Source organism: Nycticebus coucang, chromosome 15, assembly GCF_027406575.1.
Source record: "Nycticebus coucang isolate mNycCou1 chromosome 15, mNycCou1.pri, whole genome shotgun sequence".
Lineage (NCBI taxonomy): Eukaryota > Metazoa > Chordata > Mammalia > Primates > Lorisidae > Nycticebus > Nycticebus coucang.
This window is the reverse complement of record NC_069794.1, coordinates 77,688,179-77,709,361: the sequence shown is the minus strand read 5'-3', so window position 1 is coordinate 77,709,361 and position 21,183 is coordinate 77,688,179. Positions and strand designations below refer to the sequence as shown.

Genomic DNA, 21,183 nt, shown 5'->3' with positions numbered 1-21,183 from the left:
GCAGGTTCTGTCTACCCCATGGGTTGTTTGTTAGTAACCCTATAAAGAGAGCTTCTTCATTTATAGGGCAGTGACACATTTCAGCCATAATCTGTGACTAATAAAATTTCCTTTTATAAATTAGAATAAAAATTTGAAAATTTTTCTGAAATAGATAATTGGTCTGTAATTTTTTTTTTTTTTTTACATTTCTGCTTCTATTTAGGCAAACATCGTTGGTGATTATTGCTTAGAACAGTGGTCTGAATGAAACTATTTTTGGTATGAGCTGAGAGTTTCCGATGAGACTGATTCAGCAGCAGATATTCCTTCCATTATTGTAGATGATTAGTAGCAAGGTTTTTTATATGATTTTTATAATATTTACATTATTTATAATATTTATATGATTTTTGTAATATTTATATTCTGGGAAAAGTGGACTACTTTAAGTAATATTATACTTGCTAAAATATAAGCCCCTACTTTACAGTAAATACATTGTAAGGGTCTTGAGGCAGTCTCATTTCTGTGAAAACAACTGAAAGTTGTGTCATATGAGTGTGGTGTTTGTTAAGCTTATTAAACTGTAATAGAGTATAAGTGGTGCTATCAGTGGATCAGATACTTTTGAGGATTCCTAGAGGCTTGCAAAGTAATAGACAGGGTTGGAGAGACAGCAGTGAGTAGAAAACATTACTGTAGGAAAGAGATTAAAGAGTTTAACAGCTGACCCCAGTCTTCTCAAGAGAGCCCTAGTTAAGGAAGTTCAAACATAGAATCAGTAGTTTATACTGGAGCATGGCTGTGATGCCATCACCATGGTAATTAATTAAAGAAGTTCATTTAGAGTAGTTGCTTCAGTAGAGCCTTCTCTCTTGTTTAAAGTAGCTGGTATGCTGGGCTTTTATCTTTAAGATAAAGCCAGAGACATGGTCTTTGCTGAAAACAGGTGACCTTTTTTTATTTGAGGAGGGCATGAAAGTGGAGAGAGCAGACAAGGGCATATGGTACTTTGGTTTTTTAATAGCAGACATAGGGGATGGGGGCATTCCTAACCGCAGAACACTGTGCTCTCCTTTTTAACCTGCCCACCTGCTCTTTGTACACACCCTACAGGAGGGCTTGCTGGTTACCCACCTCACTTACCCCGTGGCATATAGACCTATACAAATGCAGAGGAAACCCGTATGAATTATTCCTTCTTTCATTCCCAAATCTGAATTGCTGACCAAGAATTTCCAGACACTTGAGGAAAACCAAGAGCTTGAAACATGGAAGATTCTCCTTTGGGTGATAGTAGTTTAATGAGTAAGGGCTGTAGTTCTGTTCTTTTTTTTTGGGGGGGGGGCGGCTTTCTCTACTGCTTTTTGTTGGAATATTATTTTATTTTTTTCCCGTTGCTTATACAAATTTTAACATGTGTAACCAAAATCTTCTTAAATCTGAAGTTATTAATCAACTTCCTTAGCAAGGATTAGCTATCCTTCAAGTAGTTTCCCTTTTTAGTTTATTGCCTTTTGAATAAATCAAGGATAAAGTGTGGAAGATGTCATTGTAATTATAGAAGCAAATGTCAGTGTCATCCCTGAGTATATAAGGAAGTAATTGGGAGATGGAGGAAACAAGAGGTATAGAAGGAGAAAGATGATGTGCTCGTGTCTGTTTGTTTCATAGCAGGGATTTCCTAAGTGCTTATGAAATTTGTAAATCCAGCTAAAGATTTGAGTATAGCACCAGCAGAAGCCCTAAAATACTACTATATCCAGTGATGCCCCTCCCACCTCCCAATTAGAAGGTGGCCTGGGGAAAGAGAATGGGAGGGTAGTGTGTGTGTGCCAGTTTCTCCTATTGCAAAGCATCAAATTAAGAGCTGTTGACTAAGGCATGTAATGAGTTATTTAAAGTTATGACAGTGATCACCCTAAAGACTACAACTGTTAATTGAGGTTGTCACGAGAGAGATGAACTTTAAGGGTGAGAGTATTTTAATACTTAACATTTTTTATAACCTCGTATAAAGGAGTCAATCTTGAATTATTTTTAGATCATGAGCTTATAATGTTTATAAAATGAAGCTTTATACAAAAGGGGTTTGGTGCTTATTTTAGCACCAAACAACGGTCTGTAGGATGCTAACTTCAAACTTTAACATAGGTTAAAGATCAGTATCTTTTTCTTCAGTCTACCTAGTAGCTTTTAAAACAAGGTACTCTTGACTGCGATTTTCCATTGTGTTGCCCAGTTTAGTAAAATTTATATGACTAATGTTTCCAGTAATATCTTTACATAGTGCTTTAAATTTTAGAGAACTTCCACATTCACTATTTGATTTCCGTGACAACTCTCTGAGGTAGGCAGAGTATGTATCTTTCTGTTTTATATGGTGAGGAAACTAAGACTAATGAAATGAGTCACCCAAAGTCACATGGCTTGAGAAGTGGGGCCAGAGTTTGGACACAGACTCACTGAGTTGTGCACAGCCTTCTGTTGCCCTGCAATAGCTGAAGAGTCTCTTTTACCAGTTCTTAACCTTTCTTGGGTTATGATGCAACCCTAACTCAGGTTGTGACGTTGATTGCATTGTACATTCTGAAATTTTTATTCAAACTGTTTAAAATATATAAATCTGTATCTATTAAAAAAATGAATTTTACTGCAGTTTGAAAATGCCACATATAAACATTGGGTATCATTCAGCCTCTTGTTTCTGCAACTAGGCAATGCTCATTCCTTCTCCTGATGAACTCTACATTTCTCTGAGACACAGATGCCTTCCAGAATTTTTCTGATACCCTTGTTTTGAACTGTCCAAGCAAAGCAGTGGAATGTAAATGTTGTTGCTTTCAAGAATTAACGTATCTTTTTGGACTTGTGGTGCTGTAGCAACAGCTGACCTTATTTGAACCCTGCAGATAGGGTTCCCATCCAGGAATTTTTGAATTTGAACAAGTGACTCACTCTCCAGAAACACAGCATTACTGGTGAAGTAAGCATATTTGGACTGATTGTGGATTTTAAAAAATTGTGATAAATCATATATCCCATAAAATTTGCCATTTAACCCACATTGAGCGTACAATTTAGTGGCATTAATTACATTCCCCATATTGTGCAACCATCTACAATATTTCCAAAACATTTTTTTTTTTGTAGAGACAGAGTCTCACTGTACCGCCCTCGGGTAGAGTGCCATGGCGTCACACGGCTCACAGCAACCTCTAACTCTTGGGCTTACGCGATTCTCTTGCCTCAGCCTCCCGAGCAGCTGGGACTACAGGCGCCCGCCACAACGCCCGGCTATTTTTTTGTTGCAGTTTGGCCGGGGCTGGGTTTGAACCCGCCACCCTTGGCATATGGGGCTGGCGCCCTACTCACTGAGCCACAGGCGCCTCCCATTTCCAAAACATTTTTATTACCCTAAACAAAAATTCTGTAGCCATTCAGTAATAACTCTTCTTCCTCCTGCTTCAAAACTAAGCTGTTGCCTCTCTATGTCCTTCAGATTTCCTGTACTTCCTCCAGGTTTCCTGTAGTTACTGTTCATGATTTTCTTTGGTTCTTTGAGCATATTAAAGACAGTTGATTTTATACTTTAGTAGTTTTAACATCTGGGATTGCTCAAGGACAGTTTCTGTCAAATTCTTTTTCTCTGCAAATGCATATTTCCTTTTTCTTGGTATGTTTTGTGATTTTTTTTCCTTAGAACTAGACAGTTTGAATATTATGTGGTAACTCTGGAAATCAGATTCTCCCCCTCGAGTGATTGCTCTAGAGAGCTGCAGTCATTTATTTATATAGCAACTGATTTTGTGAAGTCTGTATTCCTTGTTGTGTGAGGTCACTGAAGTTTCTGTTTCATTACGTCTGGTCAGCTTGTGACCTGACAGAGATTTACTTAAATGTTTGGATCAAAGTGTGTGTACACACACACACACACACACACCCCCCAAAGGGAAGTTACTGCTGTAGCTCAAGGGGATGGAAACAAAGGTGAGCATCTGTGCTGTTCTACCAGGCTACAGCCAAACCACTAAAAATGTGGAATCCCAAATTTTGGAGGGTAGTGCCCGGCTCACCCTGCCCTGGCAGCAGGCAGCTGCCCTAGGAGGCAGTCCTGACACCCGCCTTTGCTGGGGGCTGCTAGCTGCTTTGTATGCTGCTCTTACCTCTCCCTTCGTCAGCCACTCCCCTGGATGTTTAATGTCTCATTAGGTACCAGAGTTCAGAATAGCTGATTCTGATGGATTTTTCAGCTCAATAGTTTTTTTTTTTTTTTTTTTTTTTTTGGGTGGAGGGACTGTGTCCTGGAGCCTCCCCCTCGCCGTTTTCTGTGATGTCAGTTCAAGGGTACGTTTTGGATGTGACTACACGTGGTGCCAACTATGGGCAGTTCCGTTCTATTTCCCCACCATTTGCAAAACATTAGTGCTCTTTTTTTTTTTTTTTTTTGAGGAGACTGAAACTACACTAAAGTTACTAAGTCCTTTGTGGGATTTCCCTAGCATTCTTTACAAAAACAATGCATACCTTTCTTTATTGTTAACTGTTATTATTTTTTTTAAGCAGGGTCTCTTTCTGTCACCCGTGCGGGAGTGATGATAGCTCACTATAGCCTGGGAGGCGGGAGTTCAAGCTCCTCCTGCCTCTGCCTCCCAAGTAGCTGGGCCTATAGGTGCATGCTAGCACACCTGGTTAATTTTTTTTTAATTTGATGTATAGAGGGGGTCTTGCAATCTTGTCCAGGCTGGTCTTAAATTCCTGGCCTCAAGCAGTCCTCTCACCTTTCCCTCCCAAAGTTCTGGAGTTTGGGGCATGAGCCACAGTGCCCGGCTGTGGATACCTTTAGAGGATACATACGGATACCTTTAGAGCAGCCGTTCTCAACCTGGGGGTTGTGACCCACAGGAACTCTATTAAAGAGTCGTGGCATTAGGAAGGTTGAGAACCACTGCTTTAGAGTAACACTGTGGTATTCTGGGATGCTTGCTAAGAATGGTCTTTATTTCTACAGGACTTAAATGCTAGTTTCTGTTTTTTCAAAGTTTTATAATTAGAGAAGTGGTAAGAGATAACTTTTTTATAGGTCAAGGGAATTGAGATCTAGAAAAGCGAATTTAAGTGATGATTCTTTGTTCTTTCTGTATTATTCTGGAATGTAAAATCCAAGGGTGTCTCAATGGGAAAGAGAACGACAGAGTTACAAGTTAACTGTTTTGTGGTAAAAATTAAGGACTCTAAAGAGACAGTTCTTTACACTGTGTGTGTGTTTTTTTCAGTTTTTGGCCGGTGCTGGGTTTGAATCCGCCACCTCCGTCATATGGGGCCCTACTCCTTTGAGCTACAGGTGCCGCCCGCTATATATATATTTTTTAACTTGAAGCTCATGAAATATTCTGAGGTTTGGTATTTAAGTTTAAAACAGTATTTAAGGGCGGCGCCTGTTGCTCAGTGAGCAGGGCGCCGGCCCCATATACCAAGGGTGACGGGGTCAAACCCGGCCCCGGCCAAACTGCAACAAAAAAATAGCCGGGCGTTGTGGCGGGCGCCTGTAGTCCCAGCTACTCGGGAGGCTGAGGCAGGAGAATCGCCTAAGCCCAGGAGTTGGAGGTTGCTGTGAGCTGTGTGACGCCACAGCACTCTACCGAGGGCCATAAAGTGAAACTCTGTCTCTACAAAAAAATATATAAAAAAACAAACAAACAAAAAAAAAACATGAACTTAAAAAAAAAAAATAAAACAGTATTTAAATTTTTTTTTTTTTTCAGTATTTAAATTTTGTAATTTTACTTTTTATTAGAGGGACCTGGAGTTAGCCTCTGGAATTTGAAGTATGAACTCTGTTACTGTAACCTAAGTCAATCAAAAATTTACATTGTTAGTTTGGGCTTCACTTCAACATAATATACTTTGTGTTGATATAGTGATCTTCTCAGTAGTGTGAGATATTTTTTAAATACTTCATTGCAATAAAACATAGGAGTTGGGGAAAAATAGACATGTTCCTGCGTTTGGAAATGTACATAGATTTTCCGAGTGAGCACACACAAATCAGTTACCCAAGTCAGGTGTCTGAAGGGTACAGCAGTAGCAATACAGGGATCCAGGGATCCTTGTTTTTTGTAGAGTTGATCCCTGGATTTCACCTTTACAAAAAGTAGAGTAGCAATCCAGGGATATTTGTTTTTTGTAGAGTTAAAACATTATTTTATGCAATAGGTATAGAAACTGTTCAGAATATGCTAGAAAGAACTTAAAATGATGAAACATTTCTTGCAATTTGTTCATCAAAGCAGGTGGAATCTTGCGTGGAAGGCATTGTAGAGATGCTATAGAAAACAAAGGTTACCTCCTTTAAAATTTTTTTTTGAGTTCAGATATAATTATATTTTAAATGTTTAGCTATCTATGAGAGTATTTTATGAAAAATTTTTGTATTGATGGAAGAGTTGGGTTTGTAAAGTTTCATCATGCACACTCATTGTTAAGTATGTCATTATGCTAAGCTTAGTCATCTTTGAGAATTTTCTTTTTGATGTTATTGTTAAACTAAATTCGAAGGGTTGGCAGAATAATTCTTGGTAAGTCTGGTGTCACTACTGTTACTTTCAGACAGAGAAATAATGAGATTTCTTTGAGTAGCTCATTTTCCCACTGTGGACATTTATAGATCAAAAGCACTGTTTTTTGGGGGGGGTGGGGGGAGCCCAACCAGTGTTCTTACATTTCCATTCTTTGACTGAGTTACAAAGTTCAAGGTGAATCTAAATCTTCTTTTATTCTCTCTAAGTAACACATTTAACCATGAATTTTTCTGATGAAAGCTTTTCATTGGAGATACTGAATCAAGTAATTAGAAGATTGTACCTAACATGTCTGATAGGAACATGGAGTTTCTATTGGCTATTTGAATTTTAGAGGTTAATATTATCTGACTATTGTGTTTGGTTTGGTCATTTTATCAGTGAATTATAATGATTCAGATATGTAACTTTTTTCTTAGCTTCTGTTTCTTAACATGACATGGTTGTGTGTGTACATATAAGTATATATACACGTATAGTTAGATGAAAAGGATTACATAATCGAATCTTTTTTTTTTTTTTTTTCAGAATTGTAGAACTTTTATTATGTTAAAATATTCTTTAATGAGAGAGCAATTATTTATGTGAAGGAGAGTACAGAAAATAGATTCATGACTGAATTAGTCTTGTCCTTGATTACAGAGATTTACGAATTACACATATAACATTATTGTCTACAGTAGTTACTGAAGGTCTAAGAGGCTGTGAACTTGGAAGAGCTTCTTCCCATCAGGCTGCTTCCCTTGAGACCCCACGACAGGATGGACACATTTTTCTTTTGTAAATTTAAACCTTTACAACAGTTCGAATGCTTTCCCCTGAATGCATCAGTTCAAAGGCTTTGTTAATTTTGTCAAAAGACAGATTGTGAGTCACAAATTCATCAACTTTTATCTTTTTGGACATGTATTCAGACACCAACTTTGGAACACTTTCTACACTCTTCCATCCTCCAAAGGCAGTGCCTTTCCATGTACGACCTGTAACCAGCTGGAATGGACGGGTGGATATCTCTTCACCTGAACCAGCTACTCCAACCACCACACTGACACCCCAGCCTTTGTGGCAGGCCTCAAGTGCTGCTCTCATGACCTTCACGTTACCAATACACTCAAAGGAATAGTCCACTCCTCCATCAGTCATCTCAACAAGCACCTCCTGGATGGGTTTACTGAAATCCTGGGGGTTAACACATTCAGAGGCTCCAAACTCTTTGGCCCTTGCAAATTTATTTTTATTGATGTCCACGCCAATGATCCGAGATGCACCAGCTACTTTACAGCCCATGATCACTGCCAATCCAACTCCTCCCAGGCCAAAGACAGCACAAGTAGAGCCAGGCTCCACCTTAGCAGTGTTCACAGCAGCGCCATAACCAGTTGAAATGCCACAACCCAGAAGGCAGACTTTATCCAAAGGTGCTAAAGAATCTATTTTAGCAACAGAGATATCAGCCACAACTGTGTATTCAGAAAATGTGCTGGTTCCCATGTAATGTAAAAGTGTCTTTCCTTTGCAAGTAAATCTGCTAGTACCATCTGGCATTAATCCTTTCCCTTGAGTGACTCTTATCTTCTGGCAAAGATTTGTTTTAGGATTTAGACAAAATTTGCACTCTCCACACTGTGGGACATAAAGTGGGATGACTGTATCACCTGCCTTCAGCTTAGTAACTCCTTCGCCAACACTTTCTACGATTCCAGCACCTTCATGTCCCAAAATCACTGGGAAACATCCCTCAGGATCAGCTCCACTCAGTGTATAGGCATCAGTGTGACAAACTGCAGTGGCAATGATCTTAATTCGAACTTCATGAGCCTTTGGGGGTGCCACCTCTATCTCCTCTATGGAGAGAGGCTTCCCAGCCTCCCAGGCAACTGCAGCCTTGCACTTTATAACCTGGTGAGCCATGTCCTTGGGTTCAGGTCTGTACGAGCCGGACACCTGGGCTACATAATCGAATCTTCTGAGTAAATTTAAATTTGCAGTTATTTGGCCAGTCATTAGTCATAGAATTACATTCTTTCTGAATTGATCAGGTGAAAAATTTACATGTTTAATATGTTACATACATGCTCCTGTGGTGCCAGTTGAAAGAGAAAGTAAGCTACCTTCATTTCTTCTGGGTGAGAGGTGCTTGGTGGGTGCAGAGTGCATTGCTGCAGTGATGGATGCCCTGAAAGCCTTCATTTTACCACAGTGTCATATATCAGTGTAGCAAAACTGCATGTGTACCCCATGAATTTATACAAATAAAAAATAAATGGGGTGGGGCAGCGCCTGTGGCTCAGTGAGTAGGGCGCCGGCCCCATATCCTGAGGGTGGCGGGTTCAAACCCAGCCCCGGCCAAACTGCAACAAAAAAATAGCCGGGCGTTGTGGCAGGCACCTGTAGTCCCAGCTGCTTGGGAGGCTGAGGCAGGAGAATCGCGGAAGCCCAAGAGTTAGAGGTTGCTGTGAGCTGTGTGAGGCCAGGGCACTCTACCTGAGGGCAGTACAGTGAGACTCTGTCTCTACCAAAAATAAATAAATAAATAAATAAATAAATGGGGTGGCGCCTGTGGCTCAAAGGAGTAGGGTGCCCCATATGCTGGAGGTGGCAGGTTCAAACCCAGCCCCGGCCAAAACACACACACACACACACAAATAAATAAATAAATAAATAAATGAAAAACAAATTTTCTGGGATGAATTAGTCTTCCCTATTTTGTTGAAGCTTTGCTGGGGTCACATGGAGGGCAGGCAGGAGGCAAGATGTGCATACAGACACATGCACACACACCCCTGAGAAACAGATTTATTATAATATATGGCTTTCCTTTCTTCTTGCCACTTAGTATTCAGAGGAATAATAGAGGCACAGGCCCTTCCATAATGTGACATTAGAGGTTGATTATTGATTATATAATATTTCATTTATTTCAGAACAAGATGTTTTGACTTCTCCATTAGATAAGTAACTGTACTTCCCTATATGTCATTGGTACCATGTTATATCTTAACCAAAGGTAGCTTTGCTTTGTGTTGATTTCTGATAAGCTGCAATGATGCAATGCCTGTTTTAGGTTTGGACCTATTGGAGAGTCCTTTGTACTTTTTATGGAGTACATTTTAACTTTGAGGCAGTAGTTAAAACCAGAGGAGACCACTGGATAAGGCCTAGACCAAGATTATTAGGATGATTGCAGGTCAACATGGACCTTCCCACTTACTTTCGCAGTCACTGAAATTGCATTGGATTTTCAAGTTTTTGAGAGGTTCATCTGAAGAAGGGGGAGGGTAGTAGAAGGCTTTGCAACCAGGCTGGAGGAAGAAGGGGAAAAGGAAGTGTTTGTGCCTCCTGTGTCAGGCAGTGATTGTTCGAAACATTTTCTGTACGTTTTCATAGAAACAAGCCGTAATGAGAATCCTGTTTGCTTTGTTTGCCAGATTAGTAATTTGGAGCCCAAGGGGTGAAATACTCATCCTATATTTAAACTTTGTGATTCTGCATTGCTGCTAACTGTTTCAGTATTTTAGCATTTTGGATTTGCAGTAGAGGCTGTAATTCCATAAATGTGGTCTCTCTCATCATGCTGATGAGAGGAAAACTGTGGCAGAATGTTTTATTGCAGACGATTCTTTTGTTAGGTAGTTCATATTAGAAGTCGGTCTCCTGCCCAGCTTGCAACTGGAATGTTTAAGTGCCTGCTCTTTGAAGCTCAGGGTTTTCATTTTACCAACATGAAAAACTATCATGAAAACACTCCTGAAGAAAAAGTCAAGGCCTGGCTTGTTTAGGCCCATCTGTTTGTGAAGCTTTTCCCCAATTCTCCAGCACATTATGTTACTCCTCTTCTGACATGATATAGTACATACTGTGTTGTGATATAGTTTTGATACTTTTTCTCTTAATGCTAGATCTTTAAATTTTATTTATTTCTTTATTGTTGAGACAAGAGTCTCACTGTCACCCTGGGTAGAGTGCTTTGATGTCATCATAGCTCGTAGCCACCTCAGACTCCTAGGCTCAAGTGGTCCTCTTGCCTCAGCCTCCCACTACAGATGCCCATCATGATGCCTGGCTAGTTTCTTTATTTTTGGTAGAGATGGTGTCTCGTTCTTGCTCAGGCTGTTTTAAATTTATTTTTTAATGATTTTCTACCTACATGCAATCATGAAAAGCTAATTTTTATTCACTATGTACTTTCCAGTTGTGTTATGATTTTGAAATTTTTGTCTTACACTTGTATAATATATCAAAACTTTTTTTTATTTCAACCTATAGTGAGAAATAGCATGAGACTCAATATATACATACTTACATATTGAGACAAAAGTTTCTTAAGCCATGTTTACTCCTAATAGAGAAATGTATACGCTGATCTATTTTGTTTTACTGGAAAAGAAAATGGTAGTTGTGGTTCACTAAACAGACATGGTGATCATCTTCTATAGCTACTGGCCCTGAGCTGGGGAGAAAGTAGATATGCAGATACTTACTGAATTTTTTCTGAAGCCTGCTGCTTTGATGCTATTTTGCGATTACTCAGAACTCATGGTATGGATATGATTTGTTTTGTCATAAACATTTTCATTGCCTTTGTTGCAGTTTCAGGGCACACAGTATTTTCTAGAACAGGTATGAGGGTTAAGCCTTCTCTTTGACTCTTCACCTTTTTCTTATTAAGAAATAAGAAATTAAGTTATTTCTCACATCATCTTTTATACTTTGGATACATTTTTTTACTGCTCACATTTACTTCTTTGTTTGACGTTTAATAGACTACCCAACAACATTTTATTTTAATGTTTTAATGAGATTAGAAGAGCTGATATGCACATGTTGTCAGAAATGTAGGGATGGAAGGTACTATAGACATAGAGCAGCGGTTCTCAACCTGTGGGTTGACCCCTTTTTAACAATGAAAATACATTGCGGCATTAGGAAGGTTGAGAACCACTGACATAGAGGTTTTACACAGGAAGAAAGCAAGGTTCAGGGAGAACCATTTTGTATTGAGTCATGGCCCCAGCCTGCAGCTTTGCTACTTCTGCGCTCCTTTAAGTAGCATAGTCTCTCTAAGCAGTTCCATAGTGGATCCATTCTCCCATGAAATCGTCTACATAAAAGTAAAACTTTTCATTAAAAATTTCTCATTTTTAATGGAACGTTAGTTTTAATTAGTAGCATTATATTGACAGGGAAACTGATCTAAAATACTACCCAATATTAACCTTAATTCTTAAGCTCATCATTGAGTTTTTACTTGAACTGTTACAATGTAACTTTTATATTTAGAAATTTATTTGATTTTTAAAAATCTGCTTAGAGTTTCATTTTTCTTAGAATCAAGCCATTGTCATTTCTTGGCACATATTAAGCATTTGTTTTATGTATTAAGCATTAATATCTTAATGAGTATGGTTTTGCTATCTTTTTATTTATTTATTTATTTATTTTATTAAATCATAGCTGTGTACATTAATGCAATCCTGGGGCAACACACACTGGTTTTATAGACCATTTGACATATTTTCATCACACTGGTTAACATAGCCTTCCTGGCATTTTCTTAATTATTGTATTAAGACATTTATATTCTATATTTACTAAGTTTCACGTGTATCTTTGTAAGACGCACCGTGGGTGTAATCCCACCTTTCACCCTCCCTCCCCTTCCCTCCCTCTCCCCCTTCCCCATATTCTTAGCTTATAACTGGGTTACAGCTTTCATATAAAAGCCATAGTAGGGCTGAGTACATTGGATACTTTTTCTTCCATTCTTGAGATACATTACTAAGAAGAATATGTTCCAGCTCCATCCATGTAAACATGAAACTGGTAAAGTCTTTCTTTAAGGCTGCATAATGTTCCATGGTGTACATATACCACAATATACTAATCCATTCGTGGATCGATGGGCACTTGTGCTTTTTCCATGATTTAGCAATTATGAATTGGGCTGCAATAAACATTCTGGTACAAATATCTTTGTTATAATGTGATTTTTGGTCTTCTGGGTATATACCTAGTAGAGGAATTATAGGATTGAATGGCAGATCTATTTTTAGATCTCTAAGTGTTCTCCAAATATCTTTCTAAAAGGGATGTGTTAATTTGCATTCCTACCAGCAGTGTAGAAGTGTTCCCTTTTCTCCACATCCACACCAACATCTCTGGTCTTGGGATTTTGTGATATGGGCTAATCTTACTGGAGTTAGATGATATCTCAAAGTAGTTTTGATTTGCATTTCTCTGATGATTAAGGATGCTGAGCATTTTTTCATATGTCTGTAGGCCGTGCACCTCTCTCCTTCAGAGAAGTTTCTCTTCAAGTCCCTTGCCAGCCTGCGATGGAATCACTTGTTCTTTCTTGCTTGTATGTTTGAGTTCTCCGTGGATTCTGGTTATTAAACCTTTGTCGGAGACATAACCTTCAAATATCTTCTCCCATTCTGAGGGCTATTTGCTTGCTTCACTTACTGTGTTCATGGCTGTGCAGATGGGGTCACGTGTTCTTTTCTTGCTAATATGGTTGAGTTCTCTGTGGATTCTGGTTATTAGACCTTTATCAGAGGTATAACCTGCAAATATTTTCTCCCATTCTGAGGGATGTCTGCTTGCTTTACTTACTATGTTCTTGGCTGTGCAGAAGCTTTTTAGTTTGATCAGGTCCCAGTAGTGTATTTTTGATACTGCTTCAATTGCCTGGGGAGTCCTCCTCATAAAATATTCACCCAGGCTGATTCCTTCAAGAGTTTTCCCTGAACTTTCTTCAAGTATTTTTATAGTTTTATGTCTTAAGTTTAAATCTTTTATCCAGTGAGAGTCTATCTTAGTTAATGGTGAAAGGTGTGGGTCCAGTTTCAATCTTCTACAGGTTGCCAGCCAGTTCACCAAGCACCATTTGTTAAATAGGGAATCTTTTCCCCACTGAATGTTTTTAATTGGCTTGTCAAAGATCAAATAACGGTAAGTAGTTGGGTTCATCTCTTGGTTCTCTATTCTGTTCCAGACATCTACTTCTCTGTTTTTGTGCCAGTACCATGCTGTTTTGATCACTATCGATTTATAGTACAGTCTCAGGTCTGGTAGCATGATTCCTCCTGCTTTGTTTTTATTGCTGATTAATGTTCTGGCTATTCGAGGTTATTTCTGATTCCATATAAAACGAAGTATTATTTTTTCAAGATCTTTAAAATATGACAATGGAGCTTTGATAGGAATTGCATTAAAATTATATATTGCTTTGGGTAGTATAGACATTTTAACAATGTTGATTCTTCCCAGCCATGAGCATGGTATGTTTTTCCATTTGTTAACATCTTCAGCTGTTTCTTTTCTTAGAGTTTCATAGTTCTCTTTGTAGAGATCTTTCACGTCCTTTGCTAGATAAACTCCCAAATATTTCATCTTCTTTGGCACTACTGTGAAAGGAATAGAGTCCTTGACTGTTTTTTCAGCTTGGTTATTGTTCGTATATATAAAGGCTACAGACTTATGTGTGTTGATTTTGTAGCCTGAGACATTGCTGTATTCCTTGATCACTTCTAAAAGTTTTGTAGTAGAATCCCTAGTGTTTTCCAGATATACGATCATATCATCTGTGAAGAGTTAAAGTTTGATCTCTTCTGACTCTATGTAGATACCCTTGATTGCCTTTTATTCCCTAATTGCAATGGCTAAAACATCCATTACAATGTTAAAGAGCAATGGAGACAATGGGCAACCTTGCCTGGGTCCTGATCTAAGTGGAAATGATTTCAATTTAACTCCATTCAGTACGATATTGGCTGTGGGTTTGCTGTAGATGACCTATATTAGTTTAAGAAATGTCCCTTCTATACCAATTTTCTTAAGTGTTCTGATCATGAAGGGATGCTGGATATTATCAAAAGCTTTTTCTGCATCAATTGAGTGAATCATATGGTCTTTATTTTTTAGTTTGTTTATGTGCTGAATTACATTTATAGATTTATGTACATTGAACCAGCCTTGCGACCTGGGATAAATCCCACTTGGTCATGGTGTATATACTTTTTTTGATGTGTTGTTGCATTCTGTTTGTTAGGATCTTACTGAGTATTTTAGCATCAATATTCATTAGTGATATTGGTCTATAATTTTCTTTTCTTGTTGGATCTTTCCCTGGTTTGGGACACCTGCTTACGTGCCAGGAATCACTGTCTTCCTTAAAAAGTCAAAACTCTGTTAATTTACACTAACACTATAAAGTGTAAAGTAACAGTTGGGTATTTCTTGTAAGTGATATCCTGTTTGTTATATTTACCTGGTAGTTTGTTTTTTAAGAAAAATTTTTTTTTTGTGGTTTTTGGCCGGGGCTGGGTTTGAACCTGCCACCTCCGGCATTTGGGACCGGCGCCCTACTCCTTGAGCCACAGGTGCCGCCCAAGAAAAATTTTTTTTTTTTATTTTTAAATCATAGCTGTGTACATTTGTACAATCAAGGGGTACAACGTGCTGGTTTCATGTACAATCTGAAATATTCTCATCAAACTGTTCAATGTAGCCTTCATGGCATTTTCTTAGTTAATGTATGTGGACATTTGTATTCTGAATTTAGTAGGTTTCGCCTGTACACATTCTAAGATGCACCGTAGGTGTCTCCCCACCCATTACCCTCTGTCCACCCTAACCTCCCCACTCCCTTCCCCTGCCTTAGCTCCTTCCCCATCTTCTCGTGCTATAGTTGGGTTAAAGCCTTCATATGAAAGCTATAAATTAGCTTCATAGTAGGGCTAAGTGCGTTGGATACTTTTTCTTCCATTCTTGAGATACTTTGCTAAGAAGAATATGTTCCAGGTCCATCCATGTAAACATGAAAGAGGGAAAGTCTCTATCTTTCTTTAAGGCTACATAATATTCCATGGTATACATGTACCACAATTTGCTAGTCCATTTGTGGGTCGATGGGCACTTGGGCTTCTTCCATGACTTAGCAATTATGAAGTGGGCTGCAATAAACATTCTGGTATAGATGTCTTTGTTATACTGTGATTTTTGGTTTCTGGGTATATGCCTAGTAAAGGAATTCTAGGATCGAATGGCAGGTCTATTTTTAGGTCTGTAAGTATTCTCCAAACATCCTTCCAGAAGGAATGTATTAGTGTGCATTCCCAGCAGCAGTGTAGAAATGTGCCCTTTTGTCCACATCCATGCCAATATCTCTGGTTTTGGGATTATGTTATGTGGATGACATAACCTAACCCTACTCTTTCTGGGGTTAGGTGATATCTCAAAGTAGTTTTGATTTCCATTTCTGTGATGATTAAGGATGAGCTTTTTTTCATGTGTTTGTAGATTGTGCGTATGTCTTCTTTAGAGAAGTTTCTCTTCAAGTCCTTTGCCCACCCTGAGTAGGGATCACTTGTTCTTTTCTTGCTTATACGTTTGAGTTCTCTGTGGTTTCTGGTTATTAAACCTTTATCGGAGGTATAACCTGCAAACATTTTCTCCCATTCTGAAGGCTGTCTGCTAGCTTTACTTACTATGTTCTTGGGTGTGCAAAAGCTTTTTAGTTTAATCAGGTCCCAGTAGTGTATTTTTGATACGGTTTCAATTGCCTGGGGAGTCCTCCTCATAAAATATTCACCCAGGCTGATTCATTCAAGAGTTTTCCCTACACTTTCTTCAAGTATTTTTATAGTTTTATGTCTTAAGTTTAAATCTTTTATCTAGTGAGAGTCTATCTTAGTTAATGGTGAAAGGTGTTGGTCCAGTTTCAGTCTTTTACAGATTGCCACCCAGTTCACCCAGCACCATTTGTTAAATAGAGAATCTTTTCCCCACTGAATGTTTTTAATTGGCTTCCCAAAGATCAAATAATGGTAAGTGGTTGGTTCATCTCTTAGGTGTCTGTTCTGTTCCAGATAATCTGCTTCTCTGTTTTTGTGCCAGTACCATGCTATTTGTTTTGTTTATTTATTTATTATTCAATCATAGCTGTGTACATTAATGCGATCATGGGGCACCATACACTCGTTTTATAGACCGTTTGACACATTTTCATCACACTGGTTAACATAGCCTTCCTGGCATTTTCTTAGTTATTGTGTTAAGACATTTATATTCAACATTTACTAAGTTTCACATATACCCTTGTAAGGTGCACCACAGGTGTAATCCCATCAATCACCCTCCCTCCGCACATCCTCCACCCTCTCTCTCCTCCCTTTCCTCCTTCCCCCTATTCTTAGGTTATAACTGGGTTATAGCTTTCATGTGAAAGCCATAAATTTGTTTCATAGTAGGGCTCAGTACATTGGATACTTTTTCTTCCATTCTTGAGATACTTTGCTAAGTAGAATATGTTCCAGCTCCATCCATGTAAACATGAAACTGGTAAAGTGTCCATCTTTCCTTAAGGCTGCATAACATTCCATGGTGTACATATACTACAATATATTAATCCATTCATGGATCAATGGGCACTTGTGCTTTTTCCATGACTTAGCAATTATGAATTGGGCTGCAATAAACATTCTGGTACAAATATCTTTGTTATAATGTGATTTTTGGTCTTGGTATATACCTAGTAGAGGAATTATAGGATTGAATGGCAGATCTATTTTTTTTTTTTTTTTTTGGTAGAGACAGAGTCTCACTTTATGGCCCTCGGTAGAGTGCCGTGGCCTCACATGGCTCACAGCAACCTCCAACTCCTGGGCTTAAGCGATTCTCTTGCCTCAGCCTCCCGAGTAGCTGGGACTACAGGCGCCCGCCACAACGCCCGGCTATTTTTTGGTTGCAGTTCGGCCGGGGCCGGGTTTGAACCCGCCACCCTCGGTTGTATGGGGCCGGCGCCTTACCGACTGAGCCACAGGCGCTGCCCGGCAGATCTATTTTTATATTTCTAAGTGTTCTCCAAACATCTTTCCAAAAGGAATGTATTAATTTGCATTCCCACCAGCAGTGTAGAAGTGTTCCCTTTTCTCCACATCTACGCCAACATCTCTGGTATTGGACTTTTGTGATATGGGCTAATCTTACTGGAGTTAGATGATATCTCAAAGTAGTTTTGATTTGCATTTCTCTGCTGATTAAAGATGATGAGCAGTTTTTCATATGTCTGTAGGCCGTGCACCTGTCGTCTTCAGATAAGTTTTTCTTCAAGTCCCTTGACTAGCCTAAGATGGGATCACTTGTTCTTTTCTTGCTTGTATGTTTGAGTTCCCTGTGGATTCTGGTTATTAAACCTGTGTCGGAGACATAACCTTCAAATATCTTCTCCCATTCTGAGGGCTGTTTACTTGCTTTACTTACTGTATTCTTGGCTGTGCGGAAGGTTTTTAGTTTGATCAGGTCCCAGTAGTGTACTTTTGAAGTTGCTTCAATTGCCGGGGGGCGGGGGGGGGCTTTTCATAAAATACTTGCCCAGACCGATTTCTTCAAGGTGTTTCCCTGCACTCTCTTCTAGTATTTTTATAGTTTCATGTTTTAAGTTTAAATCTTTAATCCAGTGAGAGTCTGTCTTAGTTAATAATGAAAGGTGTGGGTCCAGTAGCAGTCTTCTATAGGTTGCCAGCCAGTTCACCCAGCACCATTTGTTAAATAGGGAATCTTTTCCCCACTGAATGTTTTTAATTGGCTTGTCAAAGATCAAATAATGGTAAGTAGCTGGGTTCATCTCTTGGTTCTTTATTCTGTTCCAGACATCTACTTCTCTGTTTTTGTGCCAGTACCATGCTGTTTTGATTACTATTGATTTATAGTATAGTCTGAGGTCTGGTAACGTGATTCCTCCTGCTTTGTTTTTATTTCTGAGTAATGTTTTTGCTAGTCGAGGTTTTTTCTGGTTCCTTATAAAACGAAGTATTTTTTCAAGATCTTTAAAATATGACATTGGAGCTTTGATGGGAATTGCATTAAAATTATATATTGTCTTTGGTAGTATAGACATTTTAACGATGTTGATTCTTCCAGCCATGAGCATAGTATGTTTTTCCATTTGTTAACATCTTCAGCTATTTTTTTTCTTAAAGTTTCATTGTTCTCTTTATAGAGATCTTTCACATGCTTTGGTAGATAAACTCCCAAATATTTCATCTACTTTGGCACTACTGTGAAAGGAATAGAGTCCTTGACTGTTTTCTTGGCTTGGCTATTGTTGGTGTATATAAAGGCTACAGATTTATATGTGTTGATTTTGTAGCCTGAGACATTGCTGTATTCCTTGATCACTTCTAAAAGTTTTGTAGTAGAATCCCTAGTTTTTTCCAGATATACGATCATGTCACCTTTGAAGAGTGAAAGTTGTATCTCTCTGACCCTATGTGGATAGCCTTGATCGCCTTTTCTTTCCTAATTGTCATGGCTAAATCGTCCATTACAATTTTAAAGAGCAATGGAGACAATGGGCAACCTTGCCTGGTTCCTGATCTGAGTGGAAATGATTTCAATTTAACTCCATTCAATACGATATTGGCTGTGGGTTTGCTGTAGATGGCCTCTATTAGTTTAAGAAATGTCCCTTCTATACCAATTTTTGTAAGTGTTCTCTGATCATGAAGGGATGCTGGATGTTATCAAAAGCTTTTTCTGCATCAATTGAGAGAATCATACGGTCTTTATTTTTTAGTTTGTTTATGTGCTGAATTACATTTATAGATTTATGTACATTGAACCAGCCTTGAGACCCTGTGATATATCCTACTTGGTCATGGTGTATACTTTTTTTGATGTGTTGTCGGATTCTGTTTGTTAGGATGTTATTGTCTATTTATGCATCAATATTCATTAGTGATATTGGTCTATAGTTTTCTTGTCGAGTCTTTCCCTTGTTTAGGGATCAAGGTGAGTTTTGGTTCGTAGAATGTGTTGGGTAGTAGTCCTTGTTTTTCTATATTTTGGAAGAGGTTTAGGAATATAGGTACTAGTTCTTCTTTAAAGGTTTGGTAGAATTCTGACGTAAAGCCATCTGTTCCTGGGCTTTTCTTTTTAGGGAGATTTTGTATAGTTGATGCTATTTCAAAACTTGATATGGTCCTGTTGAACATTTCCAGTTCGTTCTGGCTAAGTCTTGGTAGGTGGCGTACTTCCAGGCATTGGTCGATTTCTTTCAGATTTTCATATTTCTGAGTGTAAAGTTTCTTGTAATATTCATTAAGGACTTTTTGAATTTCTCAGGGGTCTGTTGTTATTTCATCTTTACTATTTCTGATTGATGAAATTAGAGATTTTACTCTTTTTTTTTCCTGGTTAGGTTGGCCAAAAGTTTATCTATTTTATTGACCTTTTCATAAAACCTACTTTTGGATTTATTTTTCTGTTGTATAATTCTTTTGTTTTCAATTTCATTTAATTCTGCTCTGATTTTGTTTATTTCTTTTCTTCTGCTCAGTTTGGGGTTGGAATGTTCTTCCTTCTCTAATTGCTTGAAATGTGCCATTAAGTTAATAACTTACTCTCTTTCTGTTTTCTTGAGGGAGGCTTGCAGTGCTGTTAATTTCCCTTTTAGGACTACCTTTGTAGCATCCCAGAGATTGTGATATTTTGTGTCTTGATTGTTGTTTTGTTATAAAAATTTGGTGATTTGCTTCTTAATCTCGTCTATAACCCATCTATCCGTCAGCATAAGGTTATTTAGCTTCCATGTTTTTGTATGGGTATGCAGATTCCTGTTGTTATTGAGTTCAACTTTTATTCCATGATGTTCTGAGAAGATGCAAGGAATAATTTCTATTTTTTTAAATTTGTTGAGGTTAGGTTTGTGACCTAGGACGTGGTCAATTTTGGATTATGTTCTGTGGGCTGATGAGAAGAATGTGTATTTAGTTTTGTTGGGATGAAATGTTCTGTAGATATCTGTTAAGTCCAGATGTTGAATGGTTAAGTTTAAGTCTAAGATTTCTTTGTTTCGGTTCTTTTTGGAGGATCTATCCAGCACTGCTAAAGGGGTGTTAAAATCTCCAACTACTATGGAAGTGGAGGAAATTGAGTTTCTTATGTCTGTTAGAGTTTCTCTTATAAATTGAGGTCCACTCTGGTTGGGTGCATAAATATTAATAATTGAGATCTCATCATATTGAGTATTGCCTTTAACAAATGTGAAGTGTCCATCCTTATTCTTCCTTATTTTGGTTGGTTTAAAGCCTATTGCATTTGCGACTAAGATTGCTATGCCTGCTTTTTCTGCTTTCCATTTGCCTGGAGTATAGGAGGGCCATCCCTTAACCTTGAGTGATTATTTGTCTTTTAATGTAAGATGAGATTCTTGTACATAGCAGATATCTGGCTTGAGTTTTTGTCTCTAGTCAGCCAACCTGTGCCTCTTTAGAGGACAATTTAAACCATTCACATTAATTGAGAATATTGATAAGCCTTTCGAGAGTCCAGTGGACATTTTTAATTCTTTTTCGACTGTGGCAGTTGGAATTTGGTCAAAATTTTCTGGGTGGGTTTACTTTTGTGGTTGAGAATTATGCTGGTCTTTGTGGAGGATAGGTCTGATAATATCCTGGAGAGCTGGTTTAGTCGTGGCAAATTTCTTCAACATGTGAATTTCATTAAAGTATTTAATTTCTCCATCATAAATGAAACTCAGTTTAGCTGGGTACAGGATCCTGGGTTGAAAGTCATTTTGTTTTAGGAGATTAAAAGTTGATGACCATCTTCTCAT

At 38.3% G+C, this 21,183-nt stretch overlaps 2 protein-coding genes across 2 annotated transcripts in view; one reads left to right on the top strand and one right to left on the bottom strand.

Annotated features, from left to right (window-relative positions):
• The window catches only part of USP12 (ubiquitin specific peptidase 12), a 113,746-nt gene that overhangs the window by 28,115 nt on the left and 64,448 nt on the right, over positions 1-21,183 (top strand). The gene's annotated exons all lie outside the window — the stretch shown is intronic.
• LOC128566603 (alcohol dehydrogenase class-3) lies at positions 7,073-8,506 on the bottom strand. The gene has a single exon (XM_053563503.1). The coding sequence runs from the start codon at positions 8,472-8,474 to the stop codon at positions 7,350-7,352; it is 1,125 nt and encodes a 374-aa protein (XP_053419478.1). The 5' UTR covers positions 8,475-8,506; the 3' UTR covers positions 7,073-7,349.